Source organism: Pagrus pagrus, assembly GCF_965226575.1.
Source record: "Pagrus pagrus genome assembly, chromosome: 8".
Classification (NCBI taxonomy): Eukaryota; Metazoa; Chordata; class Actinopteri; order Spariformes; family Sparidae; genus Pagrus; species Pagrus pagrus.
Genome location: NC_140192.1, coordinates 13,784,573 through 13,810,126, shown reverse-complemented (window position 1 = coordinate 13,810,126; position 25,554 = coordinate 13,784,573). Strand labels below are relative to the sequence as shown.

The 25,554-nt window shown below is 40.8% G+C and overlaps 1 protein-coding gene across 1 annotated transcript in view; it reads right to left on the bottom strand.

The window, feature by feature from the left end:
* Positions 1-25,554, bottom strand: part of col27a1b (collagen, type XXVII, alpha 1b) — a 67,639-nt gene that overhangs the window by 22,799 nt on the left and 19,286 nt on the right. The window contains exons 6-27 of the mRNA XM_084359392.1: positions 24,706-24,759; positions 24,552-24,605; positions 16,727-16,771; positions 13,826-13,879; positions 12,522-12,566; positions 11,540-11,593; positions 9,577-9,621; positions 7,506-7,559; positions 6,642-6,686; positions 5,945-5,998; positions 5,709-5,753; positions 5,436-5,489; positions 4,973-5,026; positions 3,665-3,718; positions 3,475-3,528; positions 3,334-3,387; positions 3,204-3,248; positions 1,738-1,791; positions 1,463-1,507; positions 1,233-1,286; positions 847-900; positions 564-617 (exon numbers count right to left, since the gene is read on the bottom strand). Of these exons, the coding sequence (XP_084215518.1) occupies positions 564-617; positions 847-900; positions 1,233-1,286; positions 1,463-1,507; positions 1,738-1,791; positions 3,204-3,248; positions 3,334-3,387; positions 3,475-3,528; positions 3,665-3,718; positions 4,973-5,026; positions 5,436-5,489; positions 5,709-5,753; positions 5,945-5,998; positions 6,642-6,686; positions 7,506-7,559; positions 9,577-9,621; positions 11,540-11,593; positions 12,522-12,566; positions 13,826-13,879; positions 16,727-16,771; positions 24,552-24,605; positions 24,706-24,759 (1,125 nt within the window). The remainder of the gene's footprint in view (positions 1-563; positions 618-846; positions 901-1,232; positions 1,287-1,462; positions 1,508-1,737; positions 1,792-3,203; positions 3,249-3,333; positions 3,388-3,474; positions 3,529-3,664; positions 3,719-4,972; positions 5,027-5,435; positions 5,490-5,708; positions 5,754-5,944; positions 5,999-6,641; positions 6,687-7,505; positions 7,560-9,576; positions 9,622-11,539; positions 11,594-12,521; positions 12,567-13,825; positions 13,880-16,726; positions 16,772-24,551; positions 24,606-24,705; positions 24,760-25,554) is intronic.

The window sequence follows — 25,554 nt, the reverse complement described above, 5'->3', positions numbered from 1 at the left end:
ACCATCCACTAATGTTATACAAATATTAAGTATGTTCATCGAGAATAGCAGGAGGTGGCGCCAATTCTCTAGTTGGGTGCAATAATGCCATTGCAGAAGAATAGGGCACAACAAGATGATGTAAATTATTTAGCGCCAACAGTGAAAAAGGATATAGAAAACCCGATGATGACATTTGGCATTTTCTAAACACATATCTGATGTTTTACTCTGCGGCTATTTCTCGTCTCTTCGGTGGGGTGGAGACTTCAGTGGATGTTTAAGTCACATGCTTCATGAACATGAATGTTTTTCTGCCAAGTCTGTTTCTATTGCACTTCGTTGCTTTCATCAACAACTCATTTTACACCAGCCAAGAGTAAAGACTTATTTGCAATATTTCCATGCAGGTTTTTCAAGCGCAGATTTAAAATGTGCATAAAAACAGGTGGATTGAAAAAAAACCCACTGATGCTGGGTGAAAACAAGTGTAAAACACTTGTATTAAGTATCAGACAAGGTCCAGTTATGTAGTCCACACATCAGGAAGGTGTAGTCTCTGGCAGTAATAACAGTAAACTTACTGGTATCCCTTGCGGTCCAGGTGGTCCAGTCACTCCAGGTATTCCAGTGTGACCCTGATGGATACAACATTACTCAAATGATATATCTATGTGATTTATCTGTGAAATCTTAAATTGGCTCTCAGATGACAAAACTCAGTGGCCTTATTTTACCTGCCTATGGATGATTACTGTTAAATCACTGAAATCAGTCTCTCCAAACAGATCCTACCCCCAAAACCCTTATATATGTAGAATTGAATGCCCCCTGGAACGAGAGACGGGGTCCAGACTTACTCCTTACCATCGGCCCCAATTCACCTGGCGGCCCAGGGGCACCTGTTTTCCCTCGATCCCCCTGAGGAACGATGAGCCATGATTAGTGAAGCATCACCAGAAGGCCTGCAACTGATGTTTCATCTGTCTAACACTTTTGTAGATTAATTGATAAAGCGTTTAGTGCAACACTCAAAGATATTTTTTTGACATAAAACAAAGCAAATGTTTGATTCTTGCTTTGATTAATGACTTAAGGTATTCATCGATTAACAGATTTGTTGTAATTGACCTATTGTGTCAGCTCTAATCACATGCTACATCAACAGAGAGCAATATAACAAATTCAAACGGACACTACACAAGAACAAATTGTGATCCTTGCAAAGTGTGACAAATTGAGAGCATGCTAACCTTTTCTCCGGCAATTCCCGTCTCTCCAGCAGGCCCAACAAATCCAGGCAGTCCCTGAAGGAGAGAGATTACACTGTCTCAACTCTCCCTTATTTCTTTCGGTTCAACTGAAGTTAGATTTCTCATAACAGGCTGCACAGCTTTGGGATTCGAATGAAAAAGACACACACGGAGACACACAGTGAGAGCATCAGACAGAAATCAGCAGAAAGAGGGAGAAAAGCCTTTACCCTCTCGCCAAGCTTTCCGACCTCGCCAGTTATCCCGGTCTCGCCCTACAGCAAAGTAGACAATTAGCATATCACAAACTTATTCATGCCTACGTTTTAGTCGAAATCAGTTGAAATGTACTCAAAGGCTCGTTCCCCTGTGGTAACAAAGAATTAACATCTAATTTACACATATTCAGATGATACATTATCATAAAAGAAAGCCGGGGAGACAATGTTCAGTTAAGGATGACAGTGTTTCGGTGGTGTGTGTGTGTGTGACTATTAGGTCTGACCTTGAGTCCATCTGGGCCTGTCAGTCCAGGGAATCCCTGCCTCCCAGGCCTGCCCTGAACAGAAAGCAAAAATGACACAGAGAAGTGTACCGCAGCTCCACACCAAACACACAATAAACTCTGTATCTCCTGTAAAAGGTGCAGTCTGTGAGTCTGCCGTCCCTCGAGAGGCCGCGGCACAAAACAAACTGATGCCAAAACAAAAACAGCCCTTTAAGAAACTTAATGATCCATAAAACAAAGAGCCGTTTGCAGCATCAAAGGCCTCTTATTACTCACACAAGTCATTGGGTCATTTGTGTTTGTTTGCAGTAATCACTTGTGGGTTACACTTCTGGGAGACAGCAGACTGGAGTCAACCAATGCAAAAATAGAGTGTTTCATTGGAAAAGTCGTCTCTATTGTTTCGCCTGGGATGACTCCAAACAAACACTTTTTTTTGGTACAAGATAATTACTGTTTTATTCAAACTGCAGAACAGTTCAAAGGCATCCCTATTTGTCTCTTATAAAGTTATATGTTTCATTTCATTTACAGCTGCAATGATCAATTAACTGATTAGCTGTCAACTGTTGTATTAATCAGCAATTACTTTGACAATTGATTCATCAGTTAGAGTAATTTTTAACAAATTAAATTCTCTGATTCCATCTTCAGTCAGTAAACTGAATATCTTTGGGTTGGAGACAAAACAAGATATTTGAGGATGTCATCTTGTATTTGGGAAACACTGATCATCATTTGTCACCATTTTTGGACATTTTATTAGACCAAACATCTAATTAACTAATGAGAAAATAATCAACGACAAAAGGATTGTCAAAATTTCTCTTTTGGTTATATTTATTTCCTTGTTTTAAACATCATTATTTAGCCCTTTTCTTTTCTTTTTCAAAGCTTTTTTCAAATAAATAACTTTATTTTTGACCAAAACCATCTGGTTTTATGTTGCTTCCCTTCCCCTTACGAGCTGGGTTGTAACACCCTTGATTCAATAACTTTAATTGCATATTTGACGTCCCGAGTAGACACCAATGTAATAAATTCCTGTGAGGTTTAAGGTTAAAATGTTCCTTTTTCCTGTATATTCATCTTAAAACGAATCAGTCATCTGACACAGCTATACATTTTGGTTTGACACTTAAGTTGCTTTTGTTTGTGATTGCGGGTGATGATTTTATGATAGAAAAGAGGATAGCAATTTGCTGACCAATCTCGTAATATGAGTATCCAGTGTCCAATAGGAAGTCTTTCAAAACAGCTTCAGAACAATAGAGAAGTCAGTCAGCCAAAGGACTTACTGGCCATACCGGGTCATAGTTATTCCTCCACAGTTAAATTTAGGCAGAAACACATGGTGCACTTGTGCGTAAGCGAGCATTGTGGTGTAGTGTGTGGATGCTAAAAGATAATTGTGTTATTGTATTTTCTAACTGAGCTGCTGGGCTTATCCAATCAGCACTCACCTCGAGTCCAGCGGGTCCAGCTGGGCCAACCGGTCCCTCATCACCCTGACAGAAAGAATCATGACAAAAGGTCAGAAAGGGACAGATTCCTTATATATTTCATCTTCAAACTATATAAAGTCAACCCCACCTGAAGTCCTGGTATCCCTCTTGGACCTGGCAAACCTCTTGTCCCTTGCTTTCCCTGTGGAAGAACCGCTGAGCGTGAACTTTCACTTCATTTCTACTCACTGAAAAGTCATATCTAAAGCGTTAATGTAACATCACTAACCTTGGGTCCTTCAGGGCCATTTTGTCCCGGTGGGCCAATGTCACCTGGAAAGCCCTGTGAAATGACAAGAAGTAAACCACAGCTTCATCAGCACACATACTTTATGCACACCATATTATATTGACACATACAATGATGAAATAACATAAATATAATGCATCTAATCAAAATATAACACCAGTAATCCTACCTCTGGGCCAGGAGGGCCAGGCAAACCATCAGGGCCCTTTTCACCGGGTTTGCCCTAAGAAATGTCACAAATGATGGAATTATTATTATCACACAGATCAGAAACTTCAAAATAACCAAACTGACAATACCATAGCCAAAACTCACTAGATGGTGCGTGCAATATAATGTGATAAAACCCTCAAATATATCATACAGTATATGCAAGTTACTTGGAAATTTCTGACAGGAGGAAAGAGCTACATCATGTAGCAGGTCAAAGCAAGTACGAGAGTGTTTTTTCAAACCTCAAATCAGATCAGAGAGAACTTAAAATATTAAGGAACCATAAGATCACACGAGTGCCAATTTTGGTGGATTAGTCTTAAAGCTAAGGCAGCACATGCACTGGCGGTGCCCTGCGCTTTGAGAGCTTGTTTATGCCACAGCTTTATTAACACACATTTCTCGGAGCAAACTTCTCCTACACGCATGAGTGCTTGAAGTTTGCTTTTGTATACATTTGAAGATTTCCACCCATTTTTCATCAAAGTGCCAGCATTTTTTCCTGAGTTCATCTTATGACTTTGTGTACTTTTTTAGCACACCAATGTGCTTTCAGAACTAACTTCTTATCTGGAGCAGCTGAGGAAACAAGTAGAAAAAGCCTTCACAACAAAATGTTAGAGAAGTTGTGACTACTCAACGCCAACTCTGTGCTCCATTAGATAGAAGGCACTTTATTTATCATTTATTGATCACAAAGGAAAATCTACACAGTGCTTCAGACACTGAGAACAAGCAACCGAAACAGTAAAGCATGAAAAGAAATCACTTAAACTATATGTCCGCAAGTGATGCAGTACAAGGTGTTATGCCTTACTCCTATCACTCACGTTGAAAGGGCAACATCGAAAAGGAGCGGTGGATTCATAAAGTTGAAATGAGGAGTTATCTGAACAAAACCGTCTATTTTTACAGCAAAAATCTGAATAAGCTGCGAGCTGGCAGGAGGGAGATCACCAGGTGAGAAAACACACCATCTGCACTTGCTGTTGACTATATTGTAGTCTTTTCCAATAGAGTAAGAAAATCTAAATATCACAGTATAAAATGTGTGTTTGCTCTTTAAAGAGTACAAATGTTGGACGATCTGCTATCTAAGCAAACTCACCGATCTTTAACTTGAGCAGTTAAGGCTCAAATCTTAAGTGCACAGCTGATAAGTAGTCCATAATGGACATCAATAATGGACATGTTGCTAATCAACAGGCCTTTGTCAACTTTTTCCCCACTGGTATTGCGTGTTTTAGTGGAGGATAGAAAATACCTGTGGTCCAGGATTTCCACGAGGACCTGGCAACCCAGGTGAGCCACGGTTGCCCTGTAACATAAAAGACCAGCTCAGTATAAACAGGTCAAGACAAACACATAGGTCAAATGTAAAAGAAGCAAACTAGCAAAATCACATTCATGAACATGCTGATTAGATACAGAAACACACCAGCTACATCTCTGTGATAGGAATAAAAGAAATTTGTTGAACCGACTGCGCTTTTACAGCTCTTTTAGACAGCAGAACAAGGTGCTTTCTGGTGTAAACAAACACACAGATGGAGGCAGAGATACCCTGCAAGGCACTGGTCTAATCATGAGGAGCAATCTGGACTTCAGTGTCTTGCAAGGAACACTTTGACATGCAGATAAGAGAAGCCAGGCACTGAACAACAAATCTTATTATTTATGGATGACCCGCTGTACCACCTGAACACATAAAGAAACATTATACCTACCTTGTCACCTTGGTATCCACACTCCCCTGGCTCTCCTGATAAGCCGAAATCCCCCTGAGAAAACACAAAGAAACATGAAAAAATAATCTGAATGTTGTAATGCTGTAAAAAATGATTTGATCAACATGCACCACAGGAGTGCTGGGTTACACAAGTCACGCATTATAGCTTTTCTGTTATCTGTTAGCTTTCTCGGAAGTCATTGTGATTTGTCACATCGAGCATTATTGTAAATACAAGGTTAGTAGTCTGAGAAAGACATATGCAGATCACCTTATCACCTTTCAGTCCTGGCTCCCCCGGGTTTCCAGGCACTCCCTTGCAAGCAAAACAAAATGTAAAAGAAAACATGATTATTGAGCAGTCTTGGTGGTTCACATACACACAAGCGGCAGAGTAACTGAATCCAAACAACAACTACGTGACCTGAATTACCAAAATGTATGTTATTTATAATTCATCCATATCAAAACCAGATGTAGACAGAACCAGAAAACTGCATCATTTACCTTGAGTCCTGGTGGTCCTGTCAAGCCTATAATGCCAACAGGGCCCATGTCTCCCTGCAAAAGACAAGACACACAAAAACCAGGCAGTATACTTAGAATGCTGACTGTCCAGGGAAATCCCCAAAACCTTAAATAAAACTTAGAGTTCAACATATATTTTATTTAACAACTTCTACTATAACCCAGGACTTCCACGGCAATCTGAAAATTGCATCTTGGTGTCTGTATCTATAAAGACCCTACCCTCAGCCTGTATTTTCCTATTTTCTTCTTATTTTGCTGTGCTCCAGACGTTTCTGGGCATCAGAGATCTGGACAGAGATAGCTGATTCCTGAGTCTCGTTCCCAGGCTGCAGACACTTTGGGTTGGTGACTTGCCAACTCAAAGTGTCGTTATTTGTTGACCGCGGAGTGAGACTCAACAATCATCTATCTTTCTCAAGAATCGCTTTCTGCACTTTGTGAGTTTACAAACAGAAACTGACAAAAGCTGCATAGTGTGCCTTTAAAAACTGACAAAAGATTGATTCAAATCAGAACTAACTTATCAGGGAATACAAGTTTACTAAGATGGCCTGACACTCGATGCCAGCGTTCCAGAATAAATACAAGAAGGACTTAAAGAGACAGAGAAGACTACATAAACCGTAAATATAAAAATATAAAATATCAGTGAGAAGAATACAGCAAGACTCACAACAAGACCAGGGACTCCAAATGGGCCAGGAGCTCCTAGTTCACCCTGAGAGGACAAAGAAAGAGATGCATAAAAAGATTGCAACACAAGCACAGTCAGACAGAGGTGAAGAGCTATAGAAAGGATATGCATATAAGAGCTTCCAGTTTGTGTCTATATTTGTTTAGTAGTGTTTTCCACCGCTCAATGATAGCCTGCGTAATGTTTCTCCATTCATTTGAGCGTAGTGAGTGAGCACTTGGCACTTGACACAGAGAAGCTTGTTGTCTAAATGATCTACCCCGCAGCCACACACCATGCCCACATCCTCTCCGAGCTAAGCGTCCAATGGAGAGATGGATGACACACGGCCCAGTGTGGCCTTCCTGTCGCCTCCTCTATTCCTCTATGAATGAAAGGAGATGAATTCAGCCAAATGGAACGTCCCCACTCTTCCCTCTGAAGGCAGAGGAAATGAGGCCTGGAGGAGGCTCTCACGGGGCAGCCAATCACAATCTTACAGTGACCCTGTCAATCATGAGCAGTGTGGGTCACACTAGAGCAAGAGGAGAGGAGAGTGAAACTGCTGATGCTGCCCTCATATCAGTATGGCTTATGATGGGTGAGTGAGTCACTGGCATGGATTTGACTCAAAGCCAGTCCAGCTCAGGAATACAATTTTTTTTCTTCAGGCTCGACAATGATGTAATAACATCATTTTTTATTATAGTTGTGTCTCCTTTTTGCATTTGCCTTTATGCTTTTGTATGAGAAATGTACTACCTTAGGTCTGAAATCTGGTGAAATCTCAGGTGTAATGTTGTTGGTGTCCAAGTGGAGACAAACTGCAGTGAAGGGTGCATTTATCTCCGTCATTTCACTTACTGGGTTCCCATCAGGGCCAGGAGGTCCCCTCTCTCCAAAGTCACCAGGAAACCCCTGAGCACACAAAGAAACAGGATAGTTATGTAACCAAAGGGAAGGGGGGGAGGTTGTTTACACTGTCAAAATGTCTTTTTCAATGTTGAATTTATTAATATGTCATATGGTTTGCCAGTGAAGTAATCACACCACTTCATTAATATAGCCCGATTACAAATTTTCCTCCAAGGCTTTTACAATTTGTACAGCATGCGACACCCTCTGTCCTTAGACCCCCAAAGTGATTCCCAAAACAGAAGTTTGACGGCTAAAGCCAAGCAAATCCCATCAAATGTGCTCCCAGCGCTTCATTCCTGGGAGACCGGCAGGAAATTCCATGGCTGAGTGTTTCCGAGCGACCGGGTGTCTGTGTGTGTGCACGCGCTGGCAGGGAGCACTCAGCAGCCCGCGAACCAAACCCCCAGGACTTGCCTAAATGGCTGAATAAAGCTGCTTGGCCTAGGAACTGCTGACTGTGTTCTTTTTTTTTGCTTGGTGCTCGTAATTCTATTATAGAGGCAGAACAAGAGATGTGATGCAGCCGCGAGGCCACACGCTCATCGTGCGCTTGTAAATGTGCCAAGGTCAACATGCAACCCGCCGCACATCACGGCTCAGCACTCGCCCACAGAAGGCGAGAAGCGAGCGCTGTGGTTAGACAAATGATAAACAGCAGAACGGAGGAGAGATCTGTCGTTCTCTGTCAACAGGCAGAGAGGAAAATATCAAATGTAAGCATGAAGACCTCAAGAGGTGCCAGATATAGGATTGTTTGTTTGGCAGACTGCTGATTTAGGACATTTGGCATGTGGATAACAGTAATAAAGTAATAAGCAGTAATTGGTGCAACATGAAGCTCACAGGAAATGTGGAAAAATGTGCCTTTTTCCAGAAATGTCAATAAATGGCTTGGTTTGATCAGAAACACATGCAAGTCTTTGTCTCATATTGACAACACTTTCAGGGAGGTTGGCGAGACCCTTTTCAGTCTGCCCGTCTGTTATGTGAAAAATACAACATCCACTACTCTCCATCTGCAAGGAAAACACAAGAGGAAGGGACTGAATAAAATAAAATCCACATAATCTCAGAATTTGCTTTTTATGTGGCAAGTTAGGCTTTGGGACATGTGAGTCACATGCGTCACTGCTGGATCAAATATGCCAACTCTGTCTCTTGTGCATCTTTCTAGATTTTGTTTAACTGCAATACTGCTGACTCAGGACAGAAAAAACTTCTTGCGTAAAGTGACTGGCCTCACTTTTTACCACAGAAGAAGAGTAATGGCTTGCTCATGACTTGGCTATTCTGACCATATTTTTTTCTGTCTTCAGTCTCTGTCTATGACCATTGTGGAATAATAATGTTTTTTAAAAAAGCATGTTCAACCAGACTTGGCCTGGGAAAATATCAGATTTACATAAGTGGTTATGTGCAGCTTCAGTATTTTCCATGTAAGCCTGAGAGGATGGGGAAATTTACTTCCAGGCGCCAATGACGATAGACTTCCCGGATCTGTGGGTAAAGACTCCGAGAGCCAAACCCACAACTGACACATTACATTATCATATCAGTCTAATGCAAAACAAGCACAGTAATAAGCACACGCTATAACGTACAATGTTTCCTAATCAACTTTAGCCAAAGGAAATTAATCATAAAAGATTTATATAAGGGATTCACTGGTTTTAGTCATTTCTTATTTTAAAGTGGTAACTGACTACGAAATTCAATGTAGGTTGCTGACAAAGGCACGTTATGCTGCTAAGGGTGCATATTTCTCCCCCCGTATTAATCCATAGCTTTACTGTGCCAGTGTGGAAGTTACCACAACTTTTCTTTGCAGATTTACGACAAAGGCTAGGAGGGGTTTCACACTGAACCAGAGCCTCTCTGTCAGAGTAATGGTCATTTAATACACTTTAAAGTAGTTCTGCACTACAGTAAGAGTCCATAGATCAAGACAAAACACCCTCACTTTCATGAGGCTGCATTACAAATGTGCTCTGAGAAGTATGTTGAGAGAAAACTTTACCGGCCTACCCATCTTGCCCTTCTTCCCATGAACGCCAGGAATTCCCTGGAAACAGGAAAGAAAACAGATTTGAGAGACGGAAAGAGAAAAATGGATAAGGAGCTAGAGGAGAGATGAAAGTGCATAATGTAAAAACAGAGTCAAACAAAGTCTTCAAAGTCTTTAGTCCCACAAACTGCTCTTACACAACAGCCTTTGACAAAACAATCCCAAGGGTCCCTTTAGTAGCTTTCCGATGATCGAAAAATCAGAACAGCTACTAGATCGACCTCTAGGGGAGAGTAAGTAAAGTAAAGTCAAGTAAATCATAATAGCTCATCTTTTGTTGGACAGCCATTTAAGACAGTTCAGACTCAGCCCGTCAGGTTCAGGTTCAAGTTCTACATTGTGGCTCAACTTTAATCAGACTAAACTGCACTTTGCTACATTTGCATGCTAATTTGCTGATTAATAGAAATTGTACTTTCACTTCAGTCTCTATTTTAGTGAATAAATGTATTGTCATTTGTTTTCATTGTCTGAAAATGTTTGTATTTTCTCAGACTGGACTCTCCCCACTCTACTCCTATATTTATAGTTACACTAAAAGCTGAATGAAGCACCCTTCATTAAGGCGTCAGGCAGAGGCAAGCTTCAGGACGACCTTCCCTCTCTCTGGCGGAAACAAGAAATGCAGTATTTTTTTCATTTCATATCTGCATCCTTTGGAAATGGCATGTCTTCTTTTTTTGTCAATATTTTCTAGTTTTTCACTCTGATGTTGAGAACCTGCTTGGTTTTTGCAACAGTCCAAATTTGAACACATACCATTTTCTGGACTAGAGAAGGGTATATTCGATCTTAAATACAATTATCATTAAAAGGTGTTAAAGTGGAGTAATTAGGCCATTCATTACTCAGCTTGGATCCTAAGCACAAAAATGCTCTTATTTTATTAAAAGGTTTTAAACCAGCCTGTTAAAGCAGAGGAATTTATGCGAATCAAACTGACAACGTACTTCTATGATTAAAATGGTGCATTTTCCCCTCTACTGTAAAATCTGGCCCTTCTAAATAACAGAATAGGCCTGGTGTAAGGAGTAGTTTGAGAAAGGCCCAATATATATTATAACTGGTAACAGAAAACAGACCAGAATCCAGTCTCCATCCAGCATATCAATAAACTGAGACAAGGTCTCATCATATTTCCAGGCAGACAGACTGGACCTCCTCACATGCTTGGCAGAGTAGGTAAAAGGTCAGGATCAGTACAAGGAGAAACACAAGCATCTTATGCCTAAAAATAACTTTTCAATCACATTTTCTAACATTCAATATAAAACCTTAGCATGTTAGCTTCTCTGCATGCCATGTCAGCTTAAACCTTAAGGCAGACCTGAGGCTGTCATTAGTTTCATTTTTGGTGCAAAACTTGATTCGTCATTATTTGCCTTGATGAAAAGATGAAAGTCAAGGAGTTAGCAAAGCAACTGGGATTCATCCTCTCAGGACCATGCTGTAAAAGTTTGAAATATAATTTCATGGAAACCCATCCCAATGTTCGTGACATTTTTTACTCAAAGCGATGGATCAACTGACCGGACTGACTGACGCACTGGAGGCCCAACAGTGCCGAAGAGCCACTTGGCTGGTGCGGCTAATAACAAAAAACAACTACAAATTCCTAATTTATTCCGTGACACTGCGATAGAGGTTTGTGGGAATTTTAATCGTGGCCGGGTTTTAAGTAAATTTAAATCCACCTCCAACATTTGAATCATATCCTAGACATCTGAGGTTTCGAATGTAGGTTGTTTTTTCGAGCTGGCTTGATCCAATACAGTATAAAGGGAGCTTGTGTTACTTTGGGCTTATAACAGTGATTTGGTGAGGTGTGCCTGCAGTGTTTCGAGAATGAAATCTATTTCTATTTCATATAATGCAACCCAGTGGGCATTTTACTCTCACAGCCCATAATACTCACTCTCTCGCCATCAGGACCGGGAAAGCCAAAAAGCCCAGGGAGGCCAATGTGACCCTGGAGAGACGAATAAAGGAGGGAGTGGAAGAGCAGATAAGGCAAAGATAGATGGAAAAGAAAAATAAGGTGGACAATGAGACTGAGCAGAGAGGACGGACATTGTCAGGAACAGTTAGGTGCCAGCAACGCTAACACATGTCTATAGATCTCTTGAGCTGCGATGCTTTGATCTGTTACAGCACCGCAGGCTGTTTGCTACAGTGGAGTGGGTCTGGAAGAGCCAAGCCTTGAGGCAAGTGTATATGCCCATGGACTGCATGGTGCTGGCTTCCACGATGTAGTCCAAGGGCACATACCCTCACATCAGGGATCTCTGAAGTTCTCTCTGGTCAAACCTGCTCAGCGGAAGAGGAGAAAAAACAGCGAGAAGGCTAGAAACAGACATTACAATTACGTTTGACAAGAGGTTAAAATCTTAAAGCATCATGGTTATGCTCATTGGCAGCTTTATGATATTTGGCGAACTTTAACAAGAAAAGCCAAGCATGAAAGGGATCTGCAGAGAGCCAGAGTTCATTGCTCATACAGTGCTTTAAATACACTCACAACACCAGCTGTCATTATCATCATGTAGTTAACAAGGGCGCATAAGTGGCGTTTATGACATCGGGCTTTTTATGCACCCACACTGGTTATGGCAATTTATTTAGCGGGCATTTCACAGGTCGTTTAAGACAGTTAAAGTTCAAAAGCTTTACTATAGAGAAGAGTCATGCTACTCTCCCCAGTGGCCTTCAGAGGAGACTGAGTGAGGGTGCACAGCAACAACGTAAAATACAAGTAAACAGTCATTCTGAGGGTGCTTGAAACACTTTACAGTGCTAAATATACAGTATTTACTTACAAAAGACCTTTTCCCTTGCAAAGATCAAGCATACTGCCTTAAAGAGTTTACATTTAATACAACAAAGCAGCAGCTTCTTACCCTGACGCCTTTTGGACCCATTTTCCCTACAGGCCCAGGTAAACCCTGTATGTAACAGAAGACAAGACATATTTCTGTGGTTACAAATGGTGGCAGAGCTTCATTTGTGCCGCTGGGAGACTACTTAATTGTGAAAACAATGTTATGATATATCTAACCAGATTAAAATTCCTCACTACTTGATGTTACGCATCAACTTCATCCAGACTTTTGCAACTTTTTTAAAATCCTAATTAGCCTCTTGGCGAGCGTCTGCTGTGTTAATACTTCAGCGGCATTCACATCAATTTCTCAGAGACGCTGCCAGCAAATCCATCGGTGCAGAAAATCTCCCCCTGCAACTGTAAAGATCAACTCTCAGCTGAGGAGAACTCCCCACAGCAAAGTGCGACGCCTTGACATAAACCGACAGCCCCAGTGATTCACAGCCCCACAGATGGTAGGGGGTGCTAAAACCTAATCCATCACACACCACTAAGTGTCTATAGGGATCAGGGTTCAGACATAGTAAGTGCGCCAGAGCACAGAGGCAAACACTGAAACCCATGCCTGAACTCTACGTTATCATAAACATTCGGGAAGCAAGCGGGTAGTTGTCCGACTGTTTATGGAGTTTCAAATTTGCTTAAAGCTACGAGGAAACAGATTTTAAACGTAGAGAAACACTAATGCTCCCCAGCTCAAGTTTAAAACTATTCCTAGAAGTGAGGTGAGAAATTAAGCTCACAGTTTGGTAGGTCAGAGGAAGCTTATATGTACCCGGGGAGCTGCGGCATTAGCCACACTTTTATTACCTTTTCTTTCTCCAGAGTGGCACTTACGATGGAAACCTTTTGACATTTTATTTCCCCGCTCGACCTGGAGCGTGAGCGCTGAAATTCCAACAGGTGCTTCTCAACAGCTCGGTGCCCTTTGTCGCTCTTTCTGAGGCTTTTTTTCCCCTTTCATTAAACTCTTTTATTTCGATTTACCAACATTTTAAATGCCTGTGGCTGAGATTTGCTACCAGCATACAGGCACATACGGGGGTTTGGTGTTTCCCCTACAATTCACGTTTTTTTCATCATTCTGACAGTAAGCAAAAATCATTCAAATTGGATTTATTATAAAGGCCAAATATTTAAAAAAGCTGAATTCACAATAAAAATGATATCCTACCCTCCATTTATTGTTTTATCTTTCTTTATGTGTGAGTGTGAGTGTGTGTCTCCGTGTGTGTGTGTGTGTGTGTGTGCGTGTGTGTGTGTGTGTGTGTGTGTGTGTGGCCCTGCTCAACCAGCACCGCAACACTAGATTTACTGCACCTGCCTGCCAGGATAGCCTTTGGCCCCAGGGCTTCCATCATCTCCCCGCTCACCCTGTGGAGAGAGAGACAGGAGAGAAATCAGTACTCGAGGAGGGGAAGAGACTGAAAAAAAAACAAAAGGAAGGGGAAAAGGATTGAGGGACGGAGGGAGGAAGTTTCTTTAATGCACACATGGTTTCTGTTGGAGCCTCACTGATTGTCTTAATAATAAGCTAATATAAAAAGAAGATGATATAAAAGAAGATAATAAAACATGAAAACAAGCACTTTATTTATGTTGTCATAAACACTAGTCAACTGGTCCTATAGAAGAACTTAAATCTCATAGCTTTCCAACAAAGACCTTTTGTTTAGTTAAGTCAGTGTTGCCGAAGGAAAGAGGCGCCACTGCAGACATCACCGCTCTATCTGTTCAATTAAGCCGACAGTAAGTGCTATTATAATGTGGTTGAGCCACATGCTGTGAGCACAGTGTTGCCTTTATATGTTTATCCTCATCACCAGTACAGTACAATACATGAGTCATTCCTTCCTTGTGGTGAGACCAAACCAAATGCATCCCTCTGAGAGGAATGTTTAATTTTGCATGTATGGGAAGAGTAATACAGGATTAGTTAGTGAAGGCATGCAAGAAATTACAGGCTGTTCATACAGCATACTGAAGGCTGACCACATTCATTACACACTGGCGACAGTGACGTTTCAGTTTCCTTGGAAAACCAGATAATTAATGTTATGTAAGAGATCAAAATGTTACGTACTATTATCAATGACGTGAGAAATGTTGTAAAAAGCCACAAAGAAACAGTAGTTATAGCAGAAGTACTAGTAGTAATGGAACATTGTTGCAATACTAGATATGCTGCACAGCATGAAGGTTATTATTGCACAATAAGCCTAAAGAGGTAAAAATCATAGGTACCCTGTTGTTCTTTTTGGGTTAGATGTTTTGTATGCGTCTGCAAAGGGTGATAATCCAAATGTTTTGTGCATGTTAACCACGCTATTCCACTGACTGACAGTTGGCGGCAGTAGCATGCCAAAGAACATCGAAATGTACGAGTTAAAGGCAGTGAAGAAGACTGAGAATCAGCATAAACACGGGCTGCTTAAATCCCTCCCTGGTTTTCTCTTTTACTTCTTCCTGCATATCAGACATTCACTATTTTACTTTATACTGTGCAGTATGTTGAGATTTGGACGCCTAATTATCACTGAAAGCTGTAGCATATTTGCCAACCTTGAGTCCACATAAAAAGGGAGGAATTTGAGAATAAAGCAATAAAATTCAGATTCAAGAACTGTGTTTCCTGCAAAGAATAAAAAAAGGACAAAATAATAAGAAACAGCATTTTTATGTCAAATAAAGCGTAAACTGGCATAAAGTATTATCCATCACTTTTCATTAATTTTTTGTGAGTCTGTGACACTACTGCCCTATGTTTGTCAGCCTCTAGATGGGGACTGACATGGTGCAACCCCCATGATTGACAGAAAAATCAATGTTTACAGGACCTTTCCTTTCGAACTTTACGCAAGAAACGTGAAGTCTTCTCTCCAGGGTGTCTGAAATTCGTTTAAATATTCTTTCACATCGCCATCTCTATCCATCTCTCACTCACTGAGGAGGACGAGGCACAACGGAACAGCAGAAATTGCTTGCAGTGCCAGGATATGAAAACTAAAAGAGGTCAGAAGTCGGGAGAAATATGGGAGAATTGCGACCCCAGAAGGAAAGTAGGAGAGGGCAATGAAAACGGAGTCTCCCGGGACAATTGAGAGGGTTGACAAGTATGAGGTGTAGAGTTTTGTATAAGTAATTTTCACATCTATAAAATGCACTGCAATACATGTTATTAGTTATACATTATAAGTTTCATCTTGTTAATTAGGTGAGTTTTCTGTATCCAAGAAGTAACTTCTTTTTGGCACAATAATTTTCCGAGTGCATCGTCCTTAGAGAGTGCTGTACTCAGGAAAAGTTCTTCTTTTCGTTGTGACACAGCACATTCTTCTCAAAGATAGTACACAGGATTTGGGCTCAGGAAGAAGGGAGAGAAGGAAGAGAGGGAGGAGGAGGAGGAGGAGGAGGAGGAGGAGGAATGACCTAGGGGTGTCCAAAATATTTAGCCCACTTGTACCTCTGCCAAAAATCTCTCCTTCTTGATTCCCGCCAAGATTCCATAACAACTCATGTCTAACGTCTCGTCTCTCGAGCTGTAATCCTCCACCACTCCCACACCTCTTTTTTAACGTCCCGATGTGTCTGTGTTAATATTTTCTCTCTGTCATTCCCTCCTTTTCTCCTGTTTTGTAACTATAAATGGAAAGATGTGCTCAGGTCTTATGGGAACTGTGTCTGTGGACTCTTGGCTCTTCTGTTTGATGAGTAAACATACGATGACATACAGCTAACACACACGGCGCAGCCATCAGACAGACAAACAGCATGCAGCGGATTTACTCAGCATGATAACACTTCAAAGAGGCGGAGGAGGGATTGTGTCAGAGATATCGGAGACATCACATTTTGGTTGTTTTTCAGATGCTGCTCAGAAACTGTCTTTGGTTTCCTCATGACTGTTTTTAACTCCTACAATAAAATTCAGACACTGTTGATCAAATTTTATGAAGCATGTCGCCTCAGAGTTTACTGGAAGCATTTTCAAAGTAGCATAAATTGCAGTGTAGCGCTTTCACATGATACTTACTGGCCCAAGGGGGCGCTACAATTTACAGACAATTACTGATGTGTTGATTAATGGTTGACCCGAATAGGAGCAGCATTACAATTTGCTGGTAGACTGGTGAGGAAACTGAGAAAGAAATACTACATATTGTATGTTACACATGAGAGAAAATGTATGATATAAATCAAACTGTAACAATAAATACTCACAGGTTCACCTGGGAGACCAGAAGGACCGGGATGACCTTTTTGTCCCTGTTTAGAGAGAAACAATAAGTTAGTCAAAATACTATGGCACTGTATCTTATTTAAATTCTGATCACAAAGCCGCAGAAGTACAATGCTTAATGATGCGCTTCAGAGAAGAGATTGCGTTGGTCATGTGTAAAGAAAATAATAAGTAAATGGTCAAATTAATCAAATATTTGTTGTTCAAAAGTTTATCACCTTGCGTTTAACAGCATCTCCATCAACACTGCAGGGGCTGATATTATGATGAACGATTTTCAAAAGAGGACTTGACTTTGTTTCCTTCTAAAATATTCAATAAAATAACATGACAAAGACCCGGAGGGTTCAGCTTAAAAGGGTTCACAGCACAGAAAAACTTAATAGCAGTGAAACTAATGGACCACTTATGAGCAACACTGGCTGGTTAACCCTGAATAAAACACTTCTTTACAATTTCTACCCAAGAACAATGCCATTTTTTATTTATTGTTTCAGCACAGCTGCTCAGCCATGAGTTTGTCTAATCATCGCCACCACGGCACCCTGACGAATTTATTTAGAACAATCTTGTGTTCATTTAACCAGTAAACCAATTAGACAGGGACAAGTGAAACCCAAAAGGGTAATTAATGGTCACCTCAAAGCCCTGTGGTCTTAAATGAGCGTGCCAGCTGGTTACAAAATGTATTCATCTTTTCATAAGGCCTACAGTAGTGCAGATAGAGTCATGTGTAGTCATGTTAGAGGGAAGAACACGTCTACTCCCTCAAGTGCAAAGTCATTAGCCACCAGCTGTGTTGGTCGACAGCCGAACAAGTAAACCACGGCGCCCAGCGGCTGATGTTAAAAAAAAAATCAGTGTAAACAAACAAGTCACCATCAAGAGAGCCGTACCAAGTACTCTCAAGCCTGCAGCCAGAGTGTATACACAAGGATCAAAATGTCCTTCTGCAAACGTCCTGTGAGACATTTGGTAGTATTGACGTAAAGCAGAGCTAAACTTTAAAGGTTACTTCATTGAGTTTATACAAGCCTGGGGATGATGATGTGGAATGGGAAGATTTTTTATTTTTTATCAGCACTGGGCTAATTTCAAGACTGTGATTGGCCAAATTTTGAGTTGTTCAGGTTAGATTGGATTGATTCATGTGAACAGAAATCAGGATGAATTGTTTGTTTATACTTAGAAAGATGCTAAAATATTTATACTTAGCAAGATGCTAAAATCCTCTGGTATCTGGTTTCCAGCCTTTACTTTAACCTATGCCAACTGTCTGCCTGGCTGTAGCTTCATATTTGCCATTGTGAGAATAGTATCGATCTAACTCTCTGCAAGAAAGTGAATGAGCACATTTCCCAAAATGACGAATGTTCTTCTAAACATGGGCTTGTTAAACTGTAACACATCAAACTTTAAATTTAGAAAAAAAATGAGTCCAAACTGTGTTGAAATACCACATGCCATACACAGTACAGTCTGTTTCTGCTTCAGCACATCACATCATCAAGCTGATCTGGTGCTTACAATCAATAAAAGAACAAAACCTCTTCTTGATCAGAATTTAAAATGAGGTGTGTGGTTGGCTAAATCGAACAAGGAGAGCAGGGCAGTGTGTATGCATGAGAGAAGTGGAATGAAGGGGAGACAATATCCAGGTTATTATGTAAAATATTGATTCAAAGTGAAAATACCAACAAAAGACCACCACTAACTGCCACCTATGAAGCAGTTGCTGGTCACTAACGCTCCTACCGGCAGGTTAAGAGGATTGGGGTCAGTAGTCGATGGCGGTATAATGAAGAACAGTCAATAAAAAAAGTTTTTCAAAACTTGTGAATTACTGCAACCACAAGAGGTTGTGAAGCATACGCTCATAAATGTCCACAAAAAATATTAGGCTAATGGGTCCAGTAATATGCTCCAGACAGATACACACATGCGATCATACACAAACTAACCAAACTCAAGATCCCCTCCGGACTCATGCCCTGCAGAGATAATGATTAAAGCCTGAGTGATATATCAGTTTGGCGATATTATGGGCTGATATTAGCCTATAACAGATATATCAGTATCTGCATATATGTTGTTGAACATGTCGTTCAACAATATGAAACAATAATATAACAATAAACTATATTAGTTATAGTTTTACAGTAGTAGTGGTTTAACAATAGTTAACGTTTATTGTTAAACCTTAAAATATACTGCTTCCATTACATATTTTTACAAGTGTTTCAGGGGCAAAATGTGTGTACATCTACATCGATATTGGAATTTTTTACTCTAGTATTGGTATTGGCCCCAAAAACTGGTGGTCGGGCTCTAATAATGATGCACCGACTGGTGGGTCAGGCAGGGTTGAGAGGCTGAGGCAGAGTGAGACTGACATGCCCAAAGCTGTTAAGTAAAAACATGCTGGCAAGCTGACATCCCACATTGATAAAAAGGCCAATATTTGTCCCTTGTATCATCTCAACTCAGAAACACAGTTGTACTGATTCACTAGAACATTTCTGAAAACATCACAACTAGACTCATGGCACTCAGTAGGACACATCTCTCTTCACAGAATTAAGTAACAGAGACTTAAAACAATCATGAGTTGATCTTTGAGAAATGGCCAAAGCTTGTCCTTGAGTCCAATAAAAACTCAGTACAAAGAAACAAAGAAATAAGACACACTTTGAAAGTCGACTATTTTTAAGATTAAAATTTTATGTCACATCTCCTGCAGCTTTCTGAGAAGTGAAGCCAGATGCTGGACCACTGGCCTCTGTGATTTAATCAGACCCTGTCACACTTTAGTTCTGTCAAACTCCTTATTGATGATCATTTGCCTGTTACTGCCAGGCAGCAATATGCTTCGAGTTGGAAATATCGGACAGGATTTTTGGGAGTAGATGAGTCTCCTGCTGGAGCCAAAGCACTGCAGCCACGAAAAAGACAAAAGAATGTGTCTGGGCCTTCCAGCAAGGCCAATACAGCTGAGTACAGTAAAAGAAGGGAAAGGAAATCTGTCCCTGAAGTGTGCACGTGTGTGTGCATGTGCATCTGCATGTGCATCATATATGGCTTTTAAAAAAAAAAAAAAAAAGGACAGCATTCACAGCTCTGTAAATCCATCGTGTGACAGAAAGATGGCAACGGATCACATTCTGCATTAGTTCTCCCTTTATATGAAGAGCAAACAGATCTAATTAGTGTAACTCACACCAGAGCAACCCTGCAGGCAACAGAGGCAGCAGTGTCTTTACTGCTTTCAGAATAAGTAACAGACTTTCCTTAGCATACAAAATATACGTTGTGCTTTCCATAGTTCTTATTTTTATTATAACACAAAAACATATTCCCACCTGGCAGGCCTCACAATTCTTCCTTGGACAAATCAGACTCGGCAAATAAAAGGTATAAGAGTGTTTTTTATACAAAGCCGAGGAGCAGGAAGGGAAAATCTTGAGGGCTGCGCAGATAATAAAAACCTGAATGCTATTCCAGCGTGAACTAAAAGGTACACTGGTCCAGGGCTGGTAATACTCCTCGCTGTGTTTCGGTTTGACATACACACACACACACACACACACACACACACACACACACACACACACACGAGTCTCCTCTTACTTTACAGTGCAGACCGCTGACTGACTCCCAGGCAACCTCCCCATTACAACTTTACACATTTCCCACAGTGAGGAAGGCTTTCTCTGGCAGCAGGCCAAGGACTGAGCACAAAACTCAGCGAAAAGGGTCCATAAAGCAGCGGCAGGTCATAGTTTTACTGGCTGCTCGGACAAGAGCAGGGAAGAGAACAAACCCCAAGCCTCATCTATGGCAGATGATGGAATTACAGTGTAATTTGAATACAAAAGTGCCCTGTAAGGACTTTTTGGCTTCCAGCACCAGAGTATGATCGAGAAAAATAAGAGAACAGCTAAGAACAGCTGCAAGCAATGAGGTGTCTGGTGGTTTTCAACATAGCCAGCTAATTGCCTTGTCTTTATTAGCTGGACACAAACACATTTTAATACTTTGTTTGGCTGTCAGCAGTTCCTTGTGGGGAAGCGAATGTGTTTGACAAGGTTGACACAGACTTGATCAGTGGAAGCAGATTCCACCTGAACTGATCATCAGAGCAGGAAAAGGGGATCTGTTACAACCACTTAACCTCTGCCAGGACGGTGGTCCACGCCCAGCAAAGATCCATAATTACCATAAATCAGGAGGACGACGATCAGCTTTTTCCCATGACTCCCCGTTCCATGACTCACAAGGCGAGAAGAGGTTTTTCTTGTTTCGAGCTGGAGTCCTCCCCACTACTACTCTGAATGGAGGAACCTTGAGCACACCAGATGGTTTTTCACAGTCAGCGCTGTCCGATTGCATAACAGATGTTGGAGCTCTTGCCAAGGCATTATTGCGCTCATACTATTGTGTCCCAAATGAGGACGGAGGTGTGTGTATGTGTGTGTAAGCGAGAGGGAAAAAGTTGCTTACAAAAGCAACAAAAGTTGCTTACTTTCTTCTATTGTGTGACAGTCATTTTCTAATTAGCACTCTACCAATGTTCAAAACCTTGACCTTACTTTAACCTAAACTGTACTGATGTACAATTTTTATCTCCAACAAATTATAATTCTCATGACAGACCACAAAAGGAGAAGTGTGATGATAAACTGCTGAGCACAGACTAAAAGAAGCCCTGTCTGGGGATTTTTTCCACAAGCTTTAATGACTTTGTTTTTCTAAACAGATGTTACTGCAACACTCAGACTGTCAGGTAAAGCAGCACTTATTCCCTTCGCAAATGTTCCCCTTTTCATTCTCATGTCATGCAGAATGAAATGTACATCCATTTGAACATCATCAGAAATACATTCCTGATGTAAATCTTAGAGATTCCCTGCCACCAAGTAAGTAGAGTGGGTCCGCCTGCTTGAAAAGATGATAAATGAATTTCATGCATTTGGGTTTCAGTGCAGAGCTTTTGCGTCCCACAATGCAATTATCCACGGGTTTTCCCACTGCAAACACGATGAATCCGGAGGGAAATAATGAATTTGTCAATTTTAGCATGCAAATTAACTGCACATTGTTGTCCTCTCCTGTGGTGGGAGGTAACTTTTAGCAAACATGGAAGATTTTGTGAGGTCTGCTGTTTATAAGAATCAGCCATCGCTACAGACAGCTAGCAACCATTAACCAGACTCATGTTGTTGATTAGGGGAGAGAAACTACAAAGAGTGTGAAACATATCTCTTCCACTGGCTCCGCTTTTGAACAGAATGTGTTCAACATTTGTCAGCAGCACATTTAACATCATTAATGGATACATTTGGTGAGATTCTCCATACTGGTAACAAATCCAATGACAAGACGAAACCAATTCTGAAGTGATCCTAAAAAGTATATCCATGCAAGCAAAGCCTGATTTTGTTATTCCTCTCAGACATTGCTATCTATTGTTGACCAAAAACCATCCACGTTATCTCAAACTTCATTATTACTTGCATCATTATGGATACGACTCCTCACTGATGCCAGATCTCCAGGTCATTCTCCTGTCCCTCAGTGGCATAGCTCGTAGCTCACACAAGGTAATACAGAGCTAGGAAAGCTTGGATAACATAGACGAGCTTTGTAATAGGCAACATTTTTCTGCATTATGATACGCATGGCCACTGCTCATTTTAACCCCCACCACCATCCTGTTGCAAATACTTGCTAAAAAGCCGGAAATCCGCAGCTGAAAATAGTCCTGAAGAAGTGCACAATTTACTCCTGCTTGAGAAAAAACAGTGCCGACCTGTTTAAGGGAATTGTTAGCCTTTTTAAGAAGATAGAAAAAGATATAAATAGCCGTTTTTAAATGATTCCCATCTTCAGTGAAAACCAATGGGCTTGGGTGCCACGAACAGCGTAGGGAAGTATTGAGAGATTGACTATCCCACTTCTGCTCAAGGTCTTTTCAAGGGATTTGTTGATATAACAAAAATATAGAAAATGGCCAATTTTATTCTTCAGTCAAAGCAGGTTTTATGATTTGATAAGACTGATTAAAATGCATTGCAGTTACCAAAATAAAAAATATCCATATGTAAACACAAAAAACCCCAAAAAGAAACAAAGTAAAAATATTGTCTCAAAACAAACAAAGTCAGTTTCAGTGTACTATGTCATTTGCACGCTCTGCATAGTAGGAAATCCAACAAGCTCTGGCCCACTTGAGATGTGTAATTACTGTGAGCGGGATAACAGACTTTGGGGAAAGGCCAAGGATAAAATGCACAAGGCCGTGAAGAAAGCACTCTGCTGCTAGCCATCACTCTCTGTCAGGATAACCCAGCACAGCAGCATGTAAAGAAGTCAAATAATGTCAGTTAACAATTCAGAGCAGGACCTGATCACAAAAACTACATTCATAACTTGTCCTACTTTTTAGAAGAACAGTTCTCCAGAGAGTCAATGACATAACATGCATTTGGAGGAAGTGCTTAAAACTTATGTTTCACTTAGGAAACTTCAGCTCTCCTCAAATGCCTTCATCATTTTGGAGGCCTGTGATACTGATGATGTAACAGCCCAGATATTCAAGCCTTTTGGTGCTTCAACTCACAGGGGAGACAGAACACAGGTGTGCTCCTTGACGCCTGCATTATGTGAGGCTGCTTTCCAAACAAGAGCTCAAACATCATGTTTGGCTCGAGCCTCTAAACACTGCAATTTCACAGATTCTCTCCTCAAAGAGCGGGCCAGCGTCTGATTTAGTGATCCTCGATATATATAACTCCACTCTTCCATTCACTCATTCATTGAAGGTGTCAGATTTATGTCTGAAAACATTTGAAGAATGGAATAAAAGAGCAGACACACACATGCACAACATGAATGTTCAGACATATGGGCCAGGGCCGGTGATATCTGATGAATATCAGTTGCTTCTTTGTAGGGCTGGGGAATAAGGTTGTGACGATACCAGAATCCTAAACTTCAATATAATACTACTACTGCTACTACTACTACTACTACTACTACTACTACTACTACAGAAAAAAACTCATTTGATACCAAGGCAATACATAAATCCTCGGCATACAATAAAGGACTATTTTCTTCTTTTTATTGAAATTAATGACCTGCTCACAGTGCTGGTACAGAAAAGGTTACTAAACATACCAACTCATTTGCAATAATGATAATATCTGTGCAGCCTTGGTTTGGAAATCTGATTGTAGATCTGTTTTATAATAGCTTATAGATTCATCTGTTAATACTATCATATCATATTGGGATATTGGAACGTTTTAAACACCTGGTATCGAAAAATGATGCACATTACTATTGATCCTTTTTGACAACTTCAGCGGGAAAAACAAACGATTTTTAGATGCATCACAATTGCCTCTTTAAAGATTATGTCTCGATATAGAAATGTTAATAATTGGAAATTTAAAACCAAGTTCTCGACTTTATGATAGCCTGTAACAATTTTGGAAGACCAGGCTGTACGTACCTTACGGCTGAACCGACTGGATGGTCAATCCTATCTTTCAAAACCATGTGACGTGGTTATGTTCGAAGCCAGGCTACTCCCTAAGTTTAAGTGAAGATGGCTAACCATGAGCAAAGATAACTGAAGTGAATTCATCTGTGTATTTTAAATATGGATCATTACAAATACACTGTTTATAACTAACAAGTAGTCACAGAGTGAGACAAATTAAATGGCCCTCTGAATCAGAATTGAATCGTACCCCTACTTCCTTGCAGATTTGAGTTTGTGAGACAAAACAGATTTTCTACCTTTCGTCCATCTTGGCCAGGCCGTCCAGGGGGGCCAATGATACCAGTCTCTCCCTAAAAAAAGACAAATAGGGTCAATATGGCAACATAAATTGCAATTATGTCCGCTAACAATCAAGTAGATCTATGAAAGAAAAATTGACAACTTGCATACTTTCTCTCCTTTTGGGGCATGACCGGGGGACAGTCCATGATCTCCTTTTTGTCCCTAGAACATAAAAAAAGAAAACATTCACTTTTTCATACTTTTAAGAGGCACTTACACCCCCTCTCACTTTGACATGGGCACAAGATTTGTCGTGTTCTGCACCAACGTTCACTGCATATTTCCTGCGTTGCCAAAGGATTCCAGTCCACAAGGTGCAGAGGAGTTTGCCGTTTGCATTTACACTATCAAAGAGTAATGAGTTCATACTACTTATTGGTGAGTGGAGCGGTTGTATTTACACAAGCGTGCAGTCCATTTATGCCCTCCGGTGACTCGGTTTACACCAAGCCAGCAAGAAGTGACGGGGAGTGTTCATGTACATTCTTCTCCCTTTTCGGGCAGTGGATTCTGGGTCAGCATTCAACATCCAATGCCACTGGTGAAAGAGCAGCCCGGTTATCTACGCAAATATAATGTTAGGAGGTCCATGGAGGAATAGATGAATTCCTGTGTTAGTGCTTGTCATATTAAAGTAACCAGAATTAGGAGAAAATGCCACAGCACTGAGTTGGTTGGACTGAAATCAAACAACGGCTGTTATCAGCTGATTCCAAGAAAGACAAATACCAAGACAAATTTCTTTTTAAACAAACAGAAGTTTTGGGCATGGAGATAATTCCAGTATTGTGACCGACTTTGATGTTATCCTGATAACACTACTTTTTTAAGGAGCACAAGGGTTAGTTTTTTCCTGACCTCTCAGTGCAAAAGACAACAGCTCAGTCATCAGTGGAAAGAAGTGCACTGCTCCAGAAGGGTATGTTTTATTTTACTGGAGAATGGAGTTCAGTATAG